General features: G+C 38.3%; 1 protein-coding gene across 1 annotated transcript in view; it reads left to right on the top strand.

Annotated features, from left to right (window-relative positions):
- GABRG3 (gamma-aminobutyric acid type A receptor gamma3 subunit) overlaps positions 1 to 22,765 on the top strand; it is a 330,885-nt gene that overhangs the window by 252,155 nt on the left and 55,965 nt on the right. Inside the window, exon 6 of the mRNA XM_026074700.1 lies at positions 21,490 to 21,627. Within this exon, the coding sequence (XP_025930485.1) occupies positions 21,490 to 21,627 (138 nt within the window). The remainder of the gene's footprint in view (positions 1 to 21,489; positions 21,628 to 22,765) is intronic.

The raw sequence follows: 22,765 nt of genomic DNA, 5'->3' as shown, positions 1-22,765 counted from the left end.
TCTGCTCTGCCTAAAACATCATTTCCTGTGTTTGTAAATACTGCTTTGTCCTGTCTTCCTATCGCCATTATTAGCATTGTCATTTAAACACCTCCCAAACGATTCCTGCTTCAGACTCTGTTGTGAAAGATCCAAATGCTGACTTTCACAGCTTGCCTTTTGTACATCCCTTTTTATATCTTTAATGCCACAGTGAGAACCTATGAGTGAGGGTGATGCTTTAGCCATTGTCCAGTAAGCCAGTTTGCAGGTCATGTACGGAGAGAACTGTTAGTAAGTTTAGCAATAAGCAGACAAACCAAAGTATTCAAGGCTATGAGCTTGAATGTCAAAAGACCGGATAGCGTACAGATCCTAAAACATGCCTATCTAACAACATGACTTTGCAACATTTTGAAGGATCATCTCAAGCATGCAATAGTATATTCAGAAACCAGTTACCCATTGGGATAAGCAATGTAATGTAGCAAAGGTGGCCTGGGACACGAAAGGCCTCAGTTCTGCTCCTGACTCTCTTGTTAGTCTTCCGTGATGAACTGCAGCCAATCACGTCACCTCTGCATTGCTTCCTCTGCTAGTCTGTTTCTGAAATGGAGAGGAGCGGGGAGCCAAGCTGGCTTCCCATATGAAAAGGGAACTGTTGCTTTTACCTGCTCTGCCCCTCTGCTTTCCTGAGACGTAGAGGGAGCAGGCATTACTAGAACAGGAACTGGCATCAGTCCAGAAAGACTCAGAGTCACCTTGTGAAATTCTGAATTGCTCTACTTTGTGCAGCTTTATATTCATAAAGGAAAAATTAGATTCCATTCTTCCATAACAGATAAGGAATGCAGACTTGGGTTCCAGTTATAATATGAAAATGTGCAGTAAGGGCACATTTATTTATAATTATCTGAGAAGAAGCAAATTTATGAGCCAGGATCAATATTATGTCTGTGAAAGTTTTAATTTTAAAGATTTTTCTGGGTACATTTTTGCTCAATATTAATACCAGAGATGAAATCATGGGACTGTGCTTCTCTGTTTTTTCCTCTTTGGGACCATACAGTACAGTCAACAGTATTCTGGTTAACTACACTTTTATTCTGGTGCAGAAAATGGGATGGTGGCCACCTCCTACAGTCAGTGCTCAAGGACACTCTGATTGTCAGCCACTTTATATATAGCAGCTTTATAGTAATCATCATTTCAGTAGCAATTGACCTTGCAAATATAGGTCCTGAGGCAGAGAAATGATTTACAACATAACTGTTGGAATGGTGTCCAGGGTGGAGACCTCAGCAGAAGTGTAGTGGGATCCAAGACTGATGACAAAAGGGATATATTTGTTTCCCAGACATAAACAAGAAATGCATTATCAGCAAAGTGTGAAGAACACTTAAAGAATGAACTTCTCTCCAAGCTATTTTGGAAAAGAACTTACCCTTTTAACTGTACTTAATATCACAAAGAAGAAAATTACCCTGGCTCACACCTCATGAATGTGCAAGAACAGAAGAAACAGCATTTTATTAACATAAGTCCTCTGCCATTAAAAGTACAGAAATTGCAAGATCAAACCAGACACTTCATCTAGTCCAGCGTCACATTTTAGCACCAGATAATACATGAAGTTTCTGAAAAGCTCTGCAAGAGAAAAGCAAGTGATTTTGTTAATTTGGGAGTCTGCATATGTGAAGTTTATGGATTCTGCATAGGTCAGAATTAGACCAAAATTCCGGTCAGATCGTAAGCTGATGGCTGCCTGCTGTTTGTCTTGCCTTCCACCTTAAATTACAGTTCCTTTAGGGTCCTGGAAGAGGGCTAACATCAGTTGGTTGTCGTTGTCACAGATACACAGTTAAAATATAGATGGTAAGCTTGCCTGCCTCACAAGGTTTGGGGTGTCAGGCAGAGCTGCTCTGGCAATGCAGCACGTGCCTGCTCCGTGCAGCTGGGTTAAAGTCAGCGAAGCCTCCTGCAGCTAAGCCTGGGCTTCCACAGCGTCGCATGGCCACTCCAAGTTGCCACTCTCTGCCCAGCTGCTGCACTGGGACACAGCCTGGGGGAACTATTCAGAAAGCCAAAGCAGCTCTTCTGCAGCCAGTTCAAGTGTCTCTGCACCATTCCCAGGGTCAGAGCACTCATAAACCCGGCTAGGCTGGACATCTGTACCTCCCTGGGACTAATTGGCTGGCTGGGTCGCTGATGGAGACATGTTAGAAGCTAATCAGGCGATGAAAGGATAGGCCCAGTGATTTCCACGCTCCTCCACTATCCGACACGCCTCAAGCTGAAAGGCGGAGGAAGGTCCTGAGTCCTTCAACACTGGTAGATGTCCTGGCAGGCAGTGACAGTAGCCCTTTTGCCTTCCTTTCCCCACTGGTGACCCAGGGGTGCTTTGTCAGACAGCATCGCACCCACCTGGAGAGAAACCAGCTTCCTAATGCTCTCAGGTATAGGTCGAGATGTACCCTGGAAAGAAATTAGGATTTCTGTCTTACCCAACCCCTATTTCATTTTCTTAAATCCTAATGCATACATCCTGGTGTCTGAATTAACTGTAGACTAGTTTAATGTTTTGGGACTTTTTAACAATGGCTTCAATAATTACTGTCACTGGGCAATAAATTTTATTGAGTAACTGCATACTTCATTAGAAAATAATTCTAATTTTTTTTTAATTTTGTGCCTTCTGAATTTAATAACATGTTCTTTTCTTTTTGTATTTTATGGGGACTCATCTAGAAGCACTCATGGCATATTCTTGATATCATTCATTATTTTGAAAGCTTTTGTCTACACCGCTTATTTGTCTTTTTTCTGAAACAAACAGTCCCAAACTTTTCAATCTCTCTTCATGCAAAGGTTGTTTCTGAATCCAGCCATTCCTATAATTCATCTCACAGCTCCTGCTATTCTCAATTTTTTTAAATAGGATGACTGAAGATGAGCACCCTGTTCCAGGTGACAGTGTGTTTTGTCATGGAATTGTTCCATTTTCAGACTGATTTCCCCATTCTTATTGTTTTTAACCTTTCATTTGTTTTGTATTATTTTTTTAACTGCTGCAGCCCTTTGGACAGAAGGGTTTTCACTGAACTCACCTGATCTTTTCCTGGAGTTTTTACAGTTTTAATTTAGAACCTGGGAAGCTGTCTGAGTAATTCAGTGTCTTCCATTTAATATGCATTATGCTGGTCAGCAGTAAGGAAAGGAAAGGAATTTACCAGTCGAACATTAGAGTTGTTGCAGGGGATCACAGACACCAAATAAGTTAGTGGTAAATGAGATGTTTTAGATTATCACCCTTGAGTAGCAGGGAAGGTGTGCAGTGGAAAATAGAATTAGGATGCTTGGCAACAAGGATTTCAAATGCCTTCCATTTCCGCTGCACACCTGAATCGCCTAGAGGCAAAGGTCTTGAATATCTGCATAATTCCCTGTGGCAGAATGACTACACTCACATCAGTGAGGTCTGTTCTTCAGGGAAGGGGTATAAGAGTGTAAACCATCATGAAAACCGGGAGAGACACACTGAAGCTGAATGGGACTGACTCAGAGTTAAAAGTGTGCTGTCTCAGAGAAAAGCCATTCTGTCTTTAGCCTTAACAGGCATGCATTCAGTTGCATGACTCACAGACTCACTTGGTTGTGTCTTATGAGTGACTTCCTAGAAATGAGAAAGCTTGAGCAAAATCAGACTTTGATCCATATAGGTTATAAACAGTAAAGTAGTCTATTACAGAAATGTGCTTTCTTCTCAGAAAGTAGTTAATTCAATGACACATGGCAAATGGAATTCAAGAAATCTCTCATCAGATCATCTAGAATCAAGAATGTCTTGAATCATACCTAGCCATAATGCCAGGCTATTCATTTTAAACAATATCTGACATCTCACTGAAACAAGTAGTTGTCATGCCAGCAATGATATTTCCTTCAAATCAAATGGACTTTTTGAATTTAGCACCAAGGTTCTGCATGGTCTTTTTCTCAAACATAAAGACTTGTAGAAAAAATACAGATAGGAGCTCCTTCTCGACTCAGAATGCTAATCTATGTGCTTTTAAGTTCCCATCCGTTAGAGCAAACCACTAATTTTTTTCAGATTTACAAAAGCACTATTTCTTGTTATTCTTTAAAACAGTAGGCCAAATTGATCTGTAGTGAGATTAAAATTAAGGAATGATGTACAGTGGGAGGATGGAAGGAGATGGAAAAATTTTTAGAGCAGCCTGTCACTTGCAGTCTATGAAGTTTTTTGTTGCAATACTAATTTGGTATCTTGCATATCTTCAGTACTGCTGTTTTACTAACTCCCTTTTCTTGGCAATGTTCATTTTATAATCCCATGGAAGGGGATTCAGAAGTCTGTGCCCATTCTGTGTATGTTATAAATGTTGGCTACCGTAGTGTTCAATTTCAGTTGCATTTTTTATATTTCAGCAATCATAAGGATCATGATGGTGTAATTTTGATGGGTGTGTGGGCTTCTTGTGCGTCAAGTATCTGTATCTACAAAGGGGTCCTGTTGCAGCCTCTGGAAATAGAGGCTGATGTCTCCAAGTTGAGATCAATGTCAGGCTCTCTGTGCCCCTGCGTGAGTAGCATGTGCAGGTAGAAAAGATTGGAGACAGAGCAAACTCAGTGTAAGCACATCCCTGTCTGCTGCCACCATGGGTAGGGAACAGGTAAGGTCTTTACTTCACCTTCTCAGCCACCAGCAGAATGAACATATTGGACAGAGCAAATYTTAATCAGTATATGTTACTGCCTTCCTCAGCCAAAGAGAACTGGGAACGGGATCTTGGTGGCTTCCTAGTGCTGGCTCTGGAATAGCACAGCTAGGCACTTCCTCTCCTGGCTCTTATGACAAAGCCATAATTAAGTCTCAAAAGTCTTCTGAGGATGAGCTGCTTCATCACTGCCAGAGTCCTAACTCTGCCATTAAATATCCTGTGCTCCAGCCATAGGACAGTTTTAGCTTTGCAGCTGCACTTCCCTAAAAGTGCTCTGATTATACTATCGTATCTAGAGAGAATGCAGGAAATACACAATGGTAGACACATTCTTTCTGATACTAAAAAACAGGCAGTCAAGTCAGTCACTGCTTTTAAAGTCGCCAGATTTTTTTCTTTTTTTAATAGAGTTTAATTGAAAATCTGTCAGTACTTGGCTCACTGGAAAGAATTTTTCCCTACAGCCCCTCTCTCCTTATGGTTTATACAAACTCTTCTTGAAGCAGTCTATATTAAGGGTTATACTTTGTGGTCCTTTTTGTAGTTAAAATGTACATCTTACTGTGCTTACACATAGCACCTAGTTAAAGCAAGCTGCTAGGCAGCTTATGTAGCAGCATCAACATCTACCTCTCCATATGTCATAATTCAGTTTCAAAATGTAGCCAGTTTTAAAGGGCATTGCTTGGCTTCATTATAATATAGATGAGCAGCAGGTGCTGTCTCATTATCAGATGCTGAGTTGGAAAAAGTGACTTTTCACTCTTAAAATTCTCGACTCCTGTGCAGTTAAAAGGGAAATGCGCCTCATGAAATGATCTCTCCAAAGCATCTGTAGCCATTAGAACCTTCTATAAATAACTCTCACCCATATCTAAATCTCATCAAAAAATAGGGAGAAATATAGACCCAAAGTATTTCCCCAGAGATTTGATGACATTTTATAAGGAGAAGCAAACCAAGAGGTCTCCAAGCACCAGAAGTGTCTGAGCCGTCAGGAAAAAAATATAACTATCTTTTCACAGAAAGTAGTAGTTATAGAGAGGATGTTTGCATAGTGTCGTCTCACATGTGTGGTCCTGATGTTCTGAAGTAAAGAGCACTCCAGCTAATTAGCATCTCTGGCATGCTAATTAGCATCTCTAGAAACATGAGAAATATATACTTTTCTTTTAATAATACAATGGCTGAGAGGCTCAAAATCATTATATATCACAATAGGAAGCACTGGGGAGCAAATGGCAGTATACATAGAGCGATCGGAAAGAGGGGAGGATACTGAAATTTTACAAAGTTGTCAGTAAACACTTAAAATAGTGGGTGTTACCCTCATGTTCTCCCCMAAGTAAAAGAAGTATAGTGAACATCCTGTCTTGTCTCTACCACTGAACAACAGAAGGTAGAGACAATTTATTTGTCCCATCTGGTTCCTCACTATGCCATTTCTCTAATCCTTTTCATCCACATATGGGAGGTGCTGAAATGAAGGGTGAGTCCATATAAGTTATATATGGCTATAAAAAAAGAAGAAGAGAGAGAGAAGGTAGAGGTGATGCTTTCAGGAGACAATACTTTTTTCTCCTGGCCAACTGTGGCAAAAGCTCTGTGTTTTCTGAGATGGAGTAATTGGTTTCATAGTCTAGTCAAATTTGCCTATCTGTGCTATTGCTAGTAAGTTTGGACTTTCAGCCCCAGCTGATTTTCACCCTTTACTTAATACACAGCCTCATTCATGGAAGTCCACTAAACTTTGATGGATGAGAGAGGGGTTACTCAGTGCTGAAAGGGCCACCTCATTGTTTGCTCTGCTCTATGATAGTATTACAGTTACTACTGTTTTCTTTCTTTGAAAATTTCTTTTGCCAAACCAGCTGAAAAGCCAGGACAGTTAATGTTCTGTGCATGCATTTATTTAGATTGCCAGGTTAGCAGCCATGGGGGAATTTTTGTAGAAAAAGGGCAGGATTTGTCTTGTCCAGACAGCTGGTTTGATTACAGATGGTTTCATTTCTGTGAAAGATAAGGGAACTGCATGACTCTGTTCAAGCAGTCCTGGACTTTGGTAGCCCCTTTCAAAAGAAATAGGAAACTGTTGACAATTAGGAGAGGGAGTCTGGTGCAACTAAATACACTGCTGTAGCAAGTGGGTGGTGGAGCTGCTTCTCTTTCTTCCTTTAGTCAAGAGAAACATGATTTTATTATTACTAAACTAAGCCTGAATATCAGCTTCTGGCGTATCACTCAAGAAAGGGAACTCTTACTTTCACTGAATTGTGTCTTTTCTTGATCTGGAAAGCTTATAACAGATACTTAGAAGTTTTCAGCATATTCATACTCCAGTTTGAACTTTGTCCTGTTCCTTTCTCATAATGGGATTTAGGTCCAAAGAGAAAACAAATGCTGCCTCCTGGGCCCTTCTTACCTTCTTCTCTTTGTTCTGGCCTGTGATGTCAAGGAGCATATTTTGGCCAGTAGGGCACTCTTTACTCCCTTTTTTCACTTGTGCATTTATTCTTGCCATCTTGATTTCCTTCCTTTAAAAGCCTGCTCCTGGCAAGCAAGAAGGCTCTAAACCAGGCAAAGTAAGCAGTTGTCGGCTGTCTGCGGCAGCAGAGCATGTGATTCTGCTGACTCTTTTGCTGGTGCCAGAGCCTTGGAAAGCTGGTCCAAGATTCAAAGACTCAGACCAACCATCTGAGCCCATTGCACTCAAATCCCTTTGCTCTGTCCTTCTGTGATGCTTCTCTCCCAGTGGTATGCTGCTGTGTGTTTCAGAGCAGGGCTTCCAGTTCCGGGGATGTTTTGAATGACAGCTGCCTCTAGCATTTTCAGCAATCTGTTCTCAGTGAACAGATAGAATGAAGATTGCTTACACTGGGTTTTAAATACCCAGAAAGATTAGGAGACAGCTGGGGGAAAAAAAAAAAAAGATAGTTAAAACATATACCTCTTCCAAAATACTTTCAGGGAAAGCAAATGCTGGCTTTCCAGCCAGGCCTGGAAGGAAAATCCAGAACTAAAATTTAAGATAACAACAGAAACACAAATGGATTAAGGTAATGTAAGTGGAGAAGACTTGGTGTCAGTGGTTATCTGAGTGGGGCACATTTTGAATCATCTTCAAATGAATGTAAGTGGCATGAAATAATAGCACTTCAGGGCAAAGTCAGCTATTACAGTTGAAAAAAATATGCTTGATGAGAAGCAGAAAGCAAAGTCCAGAAAGCTCCCTTGATGACATATTTTCTCCTGTTGATAGGCTGATGGATGAGATACCCTGTTTGTCCCTGGACAAAGCACGGCAACCTAGGGCCCAATTAAATATATTGTCAGCCAAACAGTGAGTGGTAGCAGCAAAAGATCTTTTGGGAGGGATGCTAAAAGAAGTAGCACTGCTGGAGAAATACGTGATGAAGGCAACACAAAGGAAATGATATGCTACAGACAATGTCAGGAGAAGTGTCGAATGGGGCTTTGAGCTCTGAAATGTGTGGGGTGGTAGGACTGGACTGGTCCACATATATATTTTTAAGAACAGGTGCTCTGTTCCCCTCCCCTTTTTTGCTGGACCAGTCCTCTCAATCCATCGGAGTGGCTGGTGGCATAAATTGCATCACATTCAGCACAGTGTTCCTGGTGTCAGCAACATTTGTGATTGCAGGAGCAGTGAAAATAATGAAGGCCAATATCCCAAGGACTGCAACTTGAGGATAAGTGCCTGTTGGCATTCTCTGATCTTTAATAAGGCTGCAGCCTTTTCCTTCTTTTAAGGGCATTAGTAGAAAATGTCTCCCCTGTTTGAGAGCTTCATTTCACAGAATATAATACCTTTGAGACTTAGCTTTTTCAGTTAGTTTTCACTAGAATTGGTGAGTGGGTTCAAAAGTTACTGAGGCAAGGACAGACTACACACACATAAACATACAGAAGGAATATAATTACATAAGCTTCATCTCCTAAGCAAACCAGGCTAAAAAAGATTTAATTACAGTAACTTGGCCCAGAGACATATGAAACAAAAACTGCTGAGGTTCTGACTTTCTGATTTGGGGATTTTTTTTTTTTAATAGTTGTCATTATGATTTATATTGGGTCTGGAATAGAGGCAGCAGTGCACTTTTCAGAAGAACAGGAAGTCAGTGTTCAGAAAGTTGTGCCAGGCTATGAGAATTAACAAGAATGCAGAATAATGGGGAACTTAGGAAGAAGCTAAGACTAGACTTGTCCCAAAAATTCCAAAAAAGGAATTTTCACAGTCAGGATCTTACACAGAGAATCTTACTGTTTTATAATGAGATGATTTTTGTCTAAATATAAACACACACACACACACACACACACAATTTTTTAGAAAAGGTTTCCCATGAACTGGAAACGTAGATAAATATTTTCTTTCAGTAACATGGGCACACATTTTCCCAAAACAAATTATGCTGAGAGAACCTGGACACTGCTTTGCAAAACTGGCAATATTGCCATTAATACTGCTGCAAGAAAGGCAATTGCACTGCCACTCAACCACAGGCCAGAAAGCTGGTACAGGGCTGCTAGGCTCCCTGTGTTGTGGCAGGCAAGAATGCTTTGACAGAGCTTGGAGCGCCCTTGTAGCCACCACATTCTCGGGTCAATGAGCTGAGTGAGGCCTGCTGCCCTGGAAGTACTTTGAGGAACTGTAGCCTTCAGAGGATTTGGGGCCGTTGGAGTCAGTTGTGTTGCATGCTGCTACAAAATGCCGCTGTTATAAAGCCTTGCAAGAAAGGAAGCAGAACAAAACTGGAGAAAGCTTAAAGAGTGTTTTGTTCTACATTTGTAGGGAAAGGGTGTCAATGAAAAGACAGGCAGTTGGTATGCAGTCTTACTTTGGGTAGTACCTTGTTCTGAAACTGAATAATTTGATCTTAATACTTCTCAGTTAACCAAAGCCAAAGCTGTCGGTGAAACTGGGAGTTTAGGAATATTGCACTACATGGAAAACTGGAATGCATGAGAGAAGTATGACTGTTCTCTGTTTTTTTAGGCAAGGATATAAGTGAGTTGGGTTCTTCAGCGTTAGCTGAGCCACAGTCCTGAAATCTTAGGAGCAATAACTGATTGTCTGAGGAGATTTAGATCATGATTAGTGCCTGGGACCAAAAACTGAAAAAAGAAGCTATCAGGAGACTCAGAATTTACCCTCTTGTATAACACGAGACACTGAGATTTATMGTCAGCATGGGGATTTGGGGAGAAAAGAAAGAGAGTATGACTCCTTAGTAGCTTTAGAAAGAACTTTATTGCTGAACTAAAACAAAACTAACTACAGTAACAGTTTCGTGTACTGGAAATAATAACATACCTTGGCAAAAAATTAAGACAGTGAGATATACAGATGCATCACAGTAAGATCTCCGTGATGAATACATGTGTACCTCAAAAGGGGGGAAAGGACATGAATACTTGGAATGGTACATTACATAGGAACATCATCTAATTTCCATAAGCAATATCTTGAGATCAAATTAAATACAAATATTAGAGTTTGGGAAGAGGAAGGTGTTGACTAGAGAAATACAGTCCTGAGATGCTTGGAAAGTAAATGTCAAACCAAGATGTCCACAAATGCTTCTAGAGAAGATGCAGGCCAAATTTAGTGGATTCAAAATTAATGTATTTACCAATTCATCATAATACTGTTGCTGACATCTAAAGGAAAACAGTGCAGGGCCTTTCCTAATTTAATTGATCATGGTTATAAATATATCAGACTCAACAAAACATCATGTTCATCCAAAAATTACTTTCCTCAGATAATTTCTGATGAGCTGTTATTAGGAACAGAGATATTACATCTTAGCCATGACCTTCTCAGGAACTAGTCTTTTTCAAAGTGTTATGGGATACAAAAAGTATGTTAACATTTACCTTCAGTTGCCTAGTCCTGCATGCTATGCCAATAAGGTGCAGACAGGTCTTATGGAGATAAAATTGAAACCTAGCAAAATATGACAAAAAATAGAATTCTCTTTGTTGCCTTGCTTTACACGGCTATAAAAGCTTATTTGGTGTGAACGTGGGCATGTGTGCCAATCTGACATTTGTAAACGACTGGCAATATACTTACATAAGGGTAATAGCCACATGAACAAGCAGATTCCATTCATTTCTTTGTAAATAGCTGATAGACTGAAAAAATCCGACAGGAAGACTCTAGTTGTAAATAACCACTTTTTTGTTCAGGGAGATTTTCCAATAATGTCAGTTACACGTTAAGTTATACTGTGATGTAAAACAGAGGGATGAGTCTTCCAATAAAAATATTTGTAAGCTTATCTTTTCCAGCAACACCAGTATTTCAAAAATCTTTTAAAAGCTAACCCTGCTTAATCTCAGGCCAAAGGAAATTTTGTGTTTAGTTTTGAGTTTATACTGCAAATTGCTCTTTTCTACAATGAAATGACAGTACTTGGAAATGCAGCTGTATTTTCAATTTGAATGTTCTGGTGTTTTACCTTTTATTAACCATTCATGATGCATTCTGAAAAGACCTATAAAAAGGTCATAATGATCTTTCATGGTAATCTTCAGTTTGCAACTTGCTTCCATTAATACTATGTTGACTGAGTATAGCACATTTCTGACAGCTTTTGTAAGCTATAAGGCTTTGCTTCTGTGAAGCCTAAAATGGGTTTCATGGTAATTCAGAAAAAGTATTGTTGATATCTAAATTCTATTGGGTTTGTAAAAGTGCAGTTCAGGGTAGTCACAAACTGAATGGACTGTGCCAGCTGATTATATAACTGCAATGACTTTTGTAATTGAAATTGGATTTTTCTAGTACATCCACCCCCAATATCGTATCCCACTCTGGAAAATTTCTGTAGAGGGACAATATGAATAGGTTGTAGAGTTCTTCCAGCCCAGGAAATTGGGCACTGATAAATAGGTGGATGCTAATACTACTGTGGGTATTCTGACTACTTCATTTTAACAGCTGTCTTCAAACTGTGAATGTCATTTGTTTTTCAACTCTGCTTAACCAATTATTATGATTATTTTGTATGAGAATATGAACTTTTCCTGTCTTTCTTTAGAAATGTAGAATATTCCTTGCCAATTCCTTTTAATATACTTTGTACAAATGAATAGCTTAGCTACTTATATTGCATGTTGATTATAGTAATCTTTTAATCATAATATTGCATTACTATACTGCTAATGTATATCCCTCTTCAGTTGCACTCATACTTAATGTATAATATACATATTAATTATTGAGTAGCAGTCGTAATATAAGGTTTAAGAATGTTTAGCATAATCTTCAGATCCTATCATCTCCATGTGAGAAACACAGAATGAATGCTCAATGTTAAAAAAATCTTTATATCAAGTGTTGAAGTAAAAAGCTTGTATAGATTAAATGTTAAAGAAAGGAAGAACCTTCCTGTAAGTAAATTATGTTCTGTCCAGTTCTCTCCATTTCCATGGAGTAAAAAAACTTTACAGGTAGATTTTCTTTCATTTCCTGGGTTATGTATGGCCTTGTTTTTTCACATTACTAGGGCTCTGAGTCTCCATCAGCATCTTTTCTCATTCATTATATGATTTCAGGCAAGCCCAAACACATTTCCTCAGCACTTTGTAAAACAAAATAATGGCTGAAGTAAACAATCTTGTCTGCCTCATCAGGATAGTCATAGGGAAATCTTTGTAGTCCTACACTGAAGATACAGTTAGTTCTTGCCATTAAAAGGGGTAAAGGCAAGATTATGTTACTTGTTTCTCATCAAAGATTATCCAGTGCAGTTGAAGTGGATACTGAGCATTTATGATCTATCTTTAATGCACGTATCTTTGTGTTAAAGAACTTTGATGGAATATATTCCATTTAATTTATACACTTACTCTTCACCTAAATTTGAGGTGCCCTAGTTAATAGAAAAAAAAGGTATTTTCCAGATTAGGCGTTTGCCCTCATTTAGCCTGCATCTTTCTGCAGCACTTCTGTCCAGCGTAGTCATGATCAATTTAGGCACTTGTTTTAGAAGGGCTACTTCACTAAGTATCTTCAACAAAAGTGCAAGTTAAATGAATAAATCAGGGAGGCTGCATCCTCGCTATAGAGAATGTCAGCAGACCAAAGAATTGTAGAATTGACAGGTATTCCTTTAACAAGCTGTAGGGTTTATGTTCCACTTTGGCTGTTTTTTTATAGCTTTGTTTTCTAATTTGTCCAAATGTAGGCACCAGTTGGTTTTAAATTCTGATGATATGAGCTTTGACTTGCTCTAATTCATCCAAATGTTTTTAATCTGCTCTTTTTTATTATGCTGGCTTCCTCTTTCGTAGGGCTGAATTAAGAGTCATGATTTATACAGAAAACTGTTGGTGATTGCCATTGCCTGAGATGCTACTTGAGTATGCAGCCACTCAAACTTTGCAAATATCAGCGAAAATCTTGTGAAATACCTAAAAATCTGCTCTCAGCAGAACCAGCACAGAATTCATATCTAAATGGACATGAGAAAATCATGCATGCAGCATAACAGTTTTTGCTAGTCAGTTACAAACTGTAAAAGAGAAGTGATTTTTGTGTTGTTATTTGAGTCCATGCACTCAGCCAAACACAAAATTTTACCTGCTAAAGTATTCATTTTGCACTGTTTGTTTTCCATTACAGAACTCAGTGTACATATTTAGCAAGATAATAATGAGGCTGATCTCTCATCAACAGTATATCTAGCTCTTGATTTCTCAGCATCATTCAGTAAATATCCAGGGCCACGTTAAGTCAGGTAAATGAAGGGCTAAGAGATGAGACTGCCAGCTATTTGAGTCTTTCTTCCCCACATCCCAAGAATGCTAAGTGCTCAGGAGAAGCTTCACATCTCTATGCATAGCTGCCTGGGGTATATAAGGTCTAGCATGGGGTGGTGCAGCAGCACGGGATTGAGCAGACTCTGAAAGGCCTTTTCTTTACCATTTGTTTCTGAAGCTTATCTCTTCCCTGGAATCACCATCTGCAGTCTCACAGCCAATAGAAATTTGAAATATGATCTGTGTTACCAAAAAAATATCTAACGTCATTATCAATAAAGTCCTGGATTACTCTTTGGTCTAACTCTCATGACAGAGAGATGTGAAGCATCACAAGATCATCATGAGGAAAAAATCAGTACAGGGACTTAGAAAATGAAATTCCATCTCTTTCTGGTATCATTGTTTATATGCAGAAGACTTCTAAATATGTGGAGAAGAGAACAAGTAAATATTCCAGACACATTCAGGACAGAACCTGAACTAGGAAAAACAGTTTCAGGACTTTCAGTTTTTTCTGCAAAGCAGAGGTATTGCAGAAAACTAAGAAGGGTAAAATCTTTGCATTGTTCGATATGCAACAGAACGGGAGGTTGGGGTGAAGTATCTATTCAAGAAAAAGTATGAACAAGACTTTATATGGCTAAACAAGGTTTTCATATATGCCCAAAGTATTCTGATCCATGCAAGAATGCTCTTTGGAGAAGGTACAGTTTTATCCAATATGTTAAGTTTAAGATGAGCCCATTTACCATTAATGATGTTAAAATGGGGATGCAGAATAGCTAAATCAGAGGAATCTGAACATATAGCAGGTGTTCTAATTAGCAGTGGAATAATTTGCTAGCCAGAGCAATGCAACAAAATAGGCAAAAGCAATTGCTGTGTGCAAGGCTTCTGAAAATTGCCTTCCAAATAAAACTATTAGCAAGCAGTAAAAATAAGTAAATAAATAAAAATGCATAACAAAACATTAATGCAGACTGTAAGATGAGACTTTTTTCAGAAAAGGTGAAGGCTTTTGCAAGACTATAAAAAAGTGTAATTATAGGGACAAAATATGATAAAAACAACCATTTTCCAAAAACACATCACTCTTGGTACCAGTTGCAAAACAACAAAAAAGGAAAAATTGTTTTTGGTGAACATAAAGACAGAGTACAAAGGTGTGACAAATTAACAGAATTGCCTTATTTTCTTAATGTAATTTCAACCCCATTTCACCTATGGTTTAGAACACAGGCATGGGACTGTTTGTGAGAAAATCATAGCACTAGTATATGAGAAGTATCTGTTGGATTTTAAAAGGAAACTATGCTTATTTGAGAAAGGGAGCACATGGAAAAGCCACATCTCAAAGCATCTTTGATGGAAAACTTCTGTCTCTCTTTTCAGTCCACTCCTGTTCTTTCTCTTCTACATTCTTTTCCTGCTCATCTTCAACTTTTTATTCTCTTCCCTTTTTTCTTTGAGGCAAGATCAGAATTTTTCTATGAGTGGCAAAGAATGAGGAGAATGTTTGTTTATCTCCTGCAAGAGCTGGTTAACAAAAAATCCTTCTTTCAGGACTTACTTGCACCAGATTAGGTCCTCTGACAGCAGCACTTCCCTTTTCCTCCTTTGATGCCACGAGTCCCTCCCAAGAGCTAAGCTGCTGTATAATGTACCCGTAAGTTGTGTTAGCATTCTAGCACTTCCCTCTAAACAAAATTAGTCTAGGGTAAAAGAATAATTAAGCAATACTGACTGGATCTTCTATTTCTTAGCCAAAGTGATATCAGAATCATATTAGAGCACATTTTTAGGTAGAAAACCATATTCTCTTCAATAGGAGATGTATCCTTTAACATCAGGGCAGTATTAGATCCATTACTCTGCAGTTATGGGTGTGTTGGTAGATTTTTTCCCATGAGCTAATGTACCGTTAATAAGATGCCAATTACCAATGCAAGCAAATAGGGCAAAGAATAAAGTTTATAACTGCTGTAGTTATCACCTAAGTGCAATTATCTACAACTGTTGAAATAAAATCACTTCAGGTTTTAAAGCTATCTTTATAGCATTCATGTCTGTTTTTTCTATTATAGTTGCCTTTTAAAATGCCTCATCATTAAATTTTTAAGCAGTGAGTGAGAGAAAAGCCAGTCACTTTCATTTGTGGACAGAGAGAAATCAATCTGCATTAAATAACAAGATTATTTTTTTGCGTAGGTCTTAAGTAAGCAAAATGAAACGTCTCTCTTCTCATTTCCTACTTCTGCTTCAATCTATCCCAAAGAGTTCCTAGTGAAAACACAGTAATCTATTAAATTGCTATATCCCCTAAGTTTTTTTTTTTTTTTTTAACTAGTTGAACTGGAGCTTTGCTCTTTTTGCCATCTAATTATGCTTAATAAGTGTGTGTGATCATGAAAACTAAAGTAGTATAACTTTTCGTAGGGAAACCTGCTGATTCTCATAGTCAAAAACATGCATGTTTTCTAAGTTAGACCAAACACTGGACAGACATGGGAATGGATCTCTGAAAAAAACCCTTCCTCTGAAATGCTGAGAAGATTAGATTTAGAAATGCAATTTGCTTGCCAATGAAGAGGAATTTATAAAGCCTGCTAACAAAAAAAAGAGCTCAGGCGGCTTCTGTGGAAGTATGTGATTTGTCATCCACTGCATGGTACCACAGAAGGGTGCATTTCTGGACTTCATTATCCCCCTCATCTGACTGAGGCTGTGTTGACAGAGGCATCCACATTAGCCCTAAAAGGAGTTTACTGGGTAGCATCAGAGCAAGCTGAATTCCAGCAAAGTTATGAGTAAGGTATAAAGGGCTGCTCATCACCTGCCTCCAATTGTGTTGTGTGTCCTCTCCTAAACACCTTCATCTGCAGTAATTAAATCTACAACACTCCCTCCCTGTCTGTTGTGTAAACTCTGTGTACTAGCTGATAGCGACACAGTTTGTCTTTCAGATCACACTTTCTGCTGGCTTTGAATGTGTATCTAACACTCCTGAAAAGCAGAGCCTTCCCAGAATCCAGCTATATGTTTCAAATATATACTCCTGCCACAAGCATCAGCCTCCTGGCAGATACTTAACTGAACCCACCCTTCCTTTCTTGCCTGCTTCCCCCATATTTTCAGCTTTGCTGCTGCTTTCATTAACTTCTTGTTGCATGCTCTGAGCATACAGATTTTCCCAAGGCTAGGAAAGAGAGAAGAGCTTCCTTGTTGTATTATTCCTTCCTCATTTATTGTTGTACAAGTCAGGTCTGCCTGTGTTTATGTGAACGCAAGTGTGAGGAACCAGCAGTAAAATAAACATTTCACGGAGGGGGAAAATGAATCTGAAAAAATGAAAGAGCTTTTTTTTCCCCCTGTCTCCCATTTATGCTATTTTTCAGGGATACATTTCCAAATAAAGTTTTGCAGATAGAAACCAGTTTTTCAAGTTGTCTGTGTCCTTTTTGACATGACCTCCCCCCTGCTATCTTCCTTCCACCTCCACTCCCTTCCTGAAACAGGCCCATTCTCACAGAGAAGAAGGTGAAAAAAAAATCAAGCATTGATTTCAGACCAACAGTAAGGTTGGGGAGATCAGACTTAGAGGGAGCATGCACTAATAGGCACAGATAGATCAACCGTTGCATGGAAGCTGCTGCTTTTCCATCAGTGCTGACTCCTATAGCAAACATGCTTCAGGGCTACGTGACTGTTTTTAAGCTGCCAGCTTGTAATTGCATATGCCTCTCATCCAGCCTGGAGTTGTTTCTGGCCTTGACTTTAAATAGTAACTCAAGCCTGAATTTCAATGGGACTTGCACTCATGATACCTCTGGATGTTACTTTCAGAGCCCATTTTTCCTAGGACTACAGCAGATCCTTCTGCACAAATCACCTAGTTTCTATAGAAAGTGAGGCAGTATGAACATGAAGAATGAACTTTAAATATTTTTAACATATCTGTTATAAATGATACGGTGGTGGATGTGGTAACATGAGTTCAATTATTGAACTAATGATAGGGAAATAAAACAAAATCCACACAACCTCGCAGGTTGCCATGACAATTTGACTTTCTGTTATAATAGGTCCACCTCCAAAATGGCAAAAAGTACATTTATTACTTAGCAGTGTTTGCATCATGAGAATTAAAGTCTGTGGTACACTTTGAAAATGTATATATTTAAGCCTTTGAGTAAAAAGAAGGTACAAATCATTTGTATTAACTGGAATAGCCATTAAATATGTTTGGTGAAAGTAAGCAGGAAATATTACATGCATACTTCCCAGTGGGCTTTTAAAGAAATAACTTGTACAAAATTTGTTTTTGACTTGATTTTACAAATGCCTGTAGCGCTAGTCTTACAAAAATCCAAATGGTCAAGATGCTTTCTAAAATTCTTTGACACAGTAGCATATAAATCTAAATTCCATGGAAGATCTGAATAGCTACAAAGTAATCATAGGACCAAAGAACAGGAGAATTTAAAGACAATTGAATAAATTCATGTGAGGAAAAATGAAGATACCGATACACATTTGGCTGAGAAGTCCCTAAGTCGCAGATTGCCAGAACTGGGAAGGCTGTAACCCAAAAGTGTCATGTTTGTCTTCTTTCCATGCCATTTCTGAAGCAGCCCTTACCGCAACTGTGGGGCAACCTGCTAGTCCTCTTGGAGCTTTGCCCTGCCTGCCTCAGTGTGGATGTTCTTACATAACCTAAAGCAACCTGACAGTGTAAATACACTTGATACCAATTTGTTCAGCATGGATGGCTGAATGCCACAAGGTCATGAGTTTCAGGTAATTTACTGCCATTTGTCATACTAGGGAAGTGAGAGGAAACAAACATTTCTATAGATAATAAACTCTCAGTTGTGTTGCGGGCTGAACTGTAGAGGATGCGTTTTCTTTTGGAAGCACCAAAGTCTCTAGGTCTGATATTTTCTAAAATGAAGCACTAAGAGGGCTAGAAGCAATTAGGCTCTATACAAGAAATACTGCTTATCACTGAAATAAGAACCATGATGAACTGGCATACTCTATAGTCCATTCTGTAAGTTAAATGAATCCTAGGTGTGATATACTGTCCAAATAGATGTGTCATTATTCTGTAAGAAATGTTATATCCTTTAAATGAATTGAAAAGTGAAATCACCTGGCACTGGATCAGAACATAACAGCAGTTTTTTAACAGGTTGAAACAACTCTCATTGAATCACTTGTACTTATCTCCTTTGATGTAAGTAACCCAAGCACTGTAAGAGCACATGTCAGTAACTGTGGATTAAGGGGACTATTATTGAAAGGGCATCAGAGTCTCCTGAAGTCAGCTGCTTACTGTTTGAAGAAAATGAGTAATACTAAAAGTAGGTATTCTCAAATTGAATTTGTCTCTTCTAAGTCAAAGAATCTTGGAAAAATACTGCAGGATGAGAACCTCCTGAACTCATACCTGACCACATGCTTCTCATGCCAGGATAAATAGCTATGCCTGGATCGTATGACAGCAAGTTTCTTAGATTACAAAGAATGTAATGGATTTTGAGTGGGGTGGCCAGAGGGTGGAAAAAAAGCCAAGAAAACAGGAAGAAATTGAATTCAAGACTAATTGTCACATAATTTTTTTTCAGTGAAATTTGGAAAAACTTTAAAAGTTCATTTTGGACCAACCTAAAATAATGTTTTAAATCTTTTTTTTTTTTTTTAACTTCCAGTTTATTTAAAACATTTTACCTGCAATTATTTATTATGGTAAAATCCTAATAAAAGAAAAAAATAGCCTCAGTGAAATTAGAAGGTTTCATTTTTAAAATGTTCGAATGAAATGTTTCAGGGCTGAAATATTTAATTTCGAACATGTCAAACGAAATATGTTGACATTTGCAAGATCCCCTCTCTCCCTAAACCAGTCTTTCCTCCCAAACTATTAGTGAACTCAGTGTGTGGCTGAAGACAGGTTCATCTTCTCTGAAGCTATTTTTTGCAGGAGTATATCTCTTGCGGGTATATTCATTCTTACTGCAGACACAATCCAACTTCTTAAGAGCCTAATATTTTGATGCACCCTATGTGATCTTAATGAGGGAACATTTTAGAATTCACCTGCAAGTTGCCAAGGAAAGGGGCACCAACTACTGCCTGCTAAATCTGCAAATTAGCAGTTAGACAAAATCTACAGCTTTAGCTGTTGCAGGGAGTCCAACAGGATGGTGGCTTCATTTCTTTCATAACACACAGCAAGCCCACCCTCACAGGTCCAGTTAGGACACCAACTGCGTGGTAGCCTCTGTCATGATCCTGATGCCGCTTTCTGGGGAAGTGGTTGCTCTGCCGCTGCCAGCTGGCAAGAGGGCATATCTGCCTTGATGCAGCGAGGCAGCTGTTTGATGCCTCTTCCCTCGTGAACTGAAGGCACGCATCCAAGTCTCCAAAATGAAGCCAATTTGAGAAGGTTTCTAAGGTAGAAAGTAGAGCTTTCAGCTAGATGGAAATGCTGTTCAGTTAGAAATGTCATCAGAGATCTCAGTCAATTAGGAGCCAGACTTGAGATTTCAGAGGATGCCAAGCTATGGAGCCAAGGCTCACAGACCCTGTAAAGCCTTAATTCTTTCACTGTACCTCTGCCTCCTCTGCCATAATCTGCCAGGCAAAAAAAATAATAATAATAACATTTAAATCAATCTCACAGATCATTACAGCAGAACTGGCAGTGAAATTTGCTTGGCAGCAAGAGTTCTAATAGCAAACAGTGGGACTTTTAGTTATTATTTAGTTGGGTTCTTTATGGGTTATTTCTTTATTTACATTGATGGAGAATATGTGAATGTGGCATTTTAAATTAACACACAGTCATTTTCTAAAGATTAGAAAAGAAGGACATGTGGATATTTTTCAAGCTGTGTTAGTAAGAGGGATAAATGAGGTCATGCACACCTTATAACAATGTCACAGTGGGGTAGAACCTTAAACAAGGCGAAGAAGGTAGTTACAGGAAAAGCAGGAAGGAAGCAGCACTGTGACCAGAGAAGGTGTTTTGCAACACAAATATCAATATTTATCAGAACTCAAAATTACTGATGAGATAGTTATATTAACTGGCTATTGCCATTGTTCTGCTTTTAATTTGCCTTGTAATTTACATCTACTTTAATAATTATTAGATGGATAGGAAATTAGTGGATTATGCATTAGAGAACAATCTAGTCAACTGGGATGGGCTTGCTGTTGTTTTCTAGATGGTCTATTATTATGGTTAGGGCGATGGGAGATTTGTTGCTGGACTTGTATTGGAAAAAGCCAGTCTCTAATAAAAAAGGAAATTAAATAGTGGGCATGAAAATTAATTATGACTGTTAAGTGCTAATTGACAAAACAAGACTTTCAGAAGCTATTTCAGCTGTAGAGATCAGGTGATGCCTCATTAATACTACAGCCTTTAGAAGCAGTATGAAGCACAATCACTTTAAAAATCCCATGCTGATTAAAAATTTGCTTTGCTGCACTGTACTGAGCTCATTTCAGAAATACAGTAGCTCACACCACATTAGAACTATTGTCACTTTTAAAATAATCTGTCCTTTTCATTTGTTTACATCTTACTCCATAGGCTTTTTTAAACATGTTATTAGTTTGCACAGCTTATTCAGAGCATATGTCAAGCAGTATATTCCTGTGTGTGCACCTCAAATTACTACAATCATCTGCATCGCTGAAGAGATCTACTTCTGATAGAATCAATCAGAATTTGTCTCCACTGGAAAAAAAACAATGATTATGAAAACATAGTTTTGTCAGAATTATAGTTTTATTTTGGTGTGCCATAAAACTCTTCAGCTGAATTGTATCACCAAAATGACCCGTAAAGCAACAAATCAGAAATGTAGATATTCCAAACAGCCATAAATACATGAAAAAAAAACTGTTTTACAGCATCTTTTTAATGAAATACAATATATGTATGTGTTTTAATTTCTAGATGGCTACCCTAAAGAGGAAATGATTTACAGATGGAGAAAAAATTCAGTTGAGGCTGCTGACCAGAAATCTTGGAGACTCTATCAGTTTGACTTTATGGGTCTTAGAAACACTTCAGAAATTGTGAAGACCTCTGCAGGTAAGAATGACATAAATGGCATTGCTTCATTTGACAAACTAAACGTTTCAAAATATATGCTCCGAGTTTACTTTCATTCAAGTTCAGTTTGATTGCAAAGTGTACCCCTGTTCATATGAAAACTGCTGAAGTGCAGACTTGAAAACTATAGACTTTGCCTGGATTTTGGGAAACTTCTTTTTCTTTCTCTGCTCTCTTTGTAATTTGAAAAAATGAGGAATAAAGTTGACATAGCTGTTTGTAATATACTTGAAGTTACTACATGATTCTTGTTCCTCAGTTAATTGTATTAAGCCATTCCTCCATTGAGACTTATGTTTTGATCATAATTGAAAAGAAAGATTTTGAGCTGCAACAATTATTGTTGCCTTGCCCAGAGCATAGTAGTAGGGCTAACGAAGCTGGACACTTTCACAAGTAGTTAATCATTCAGCCACAGGCTTAGTAATTTTTTTTAGTATTTCAAAGGCACTATCTCTCAGCTTATAAATGCCTTTGCCAGTGACCTTACCAGTTGATTGCAATTAGAGTCTAATGATATCTATTTTATTTCTTTAGAAGTCTTACTGTTTCCTATGATAACAGCAGCATAGGGGAAAAGATGTATAAATAGCATACATTATTTAAATTGAAAAGTTACACTTTATGTGGTATAAAAAGTAGGTGAAGCACTCAACAGATAAATTCTCATAAAATTCAAACAATAGCTAAACATTATACATGACTTTGAAGTAAAATTCCGTGATTATTCTGTCTCTGAAGTAAGCTCCATGGTTACCATTTGATAAGTCTTCTCCTGGCCAGAGTGCTAGAAGCAATCTTCTGCTTTAGTATTAACTGGTGGTGAATTTTTGAAAAAAAAACAAATTTTTTTTGCAACATTTATGCAGAGCTATGTTATTCTTTCAGAAACACAGTGAATAAAAAAAACAAATTTACTGATCCCTGCAACTGCTGCTGTTGGGTCATGGCCCACCCTCTAACATCAGTAATGTAATCTCAGGACTGGATGGCAATTTTTTTAATGAAATGCCACTAAAGCTTTAGTGAATCTTTTGGGTTCATAGTTGATCAGAGGAAAATATTGCAAACAGAGCATGTGGAAAAGTTCTCTTCTGTTATGGATACAAATCCTTGT

Source organism: Apteryx rowi, unplaced genomic scaffold (assembly GCF_003343035.1).
Source record: "Apteryx rowi isolate R43461 unplaced genomic scaffold, aptRow1 scaffold_396, whole genome shotgun sequence".
In the NCBI taxonomy this organism is placed as follows: domain Eukaryota; kingdom Metazoa; phylum Chordata; class Aves; order Apterygiformes; family Apterygidae; genus Apteryx; species Apteryx rowi.
The sequence above is the reverse complement of the archived record's forward strand: the minus strand, read 5'-3'. Positions and strand labels throughout refer to the sequence as shown.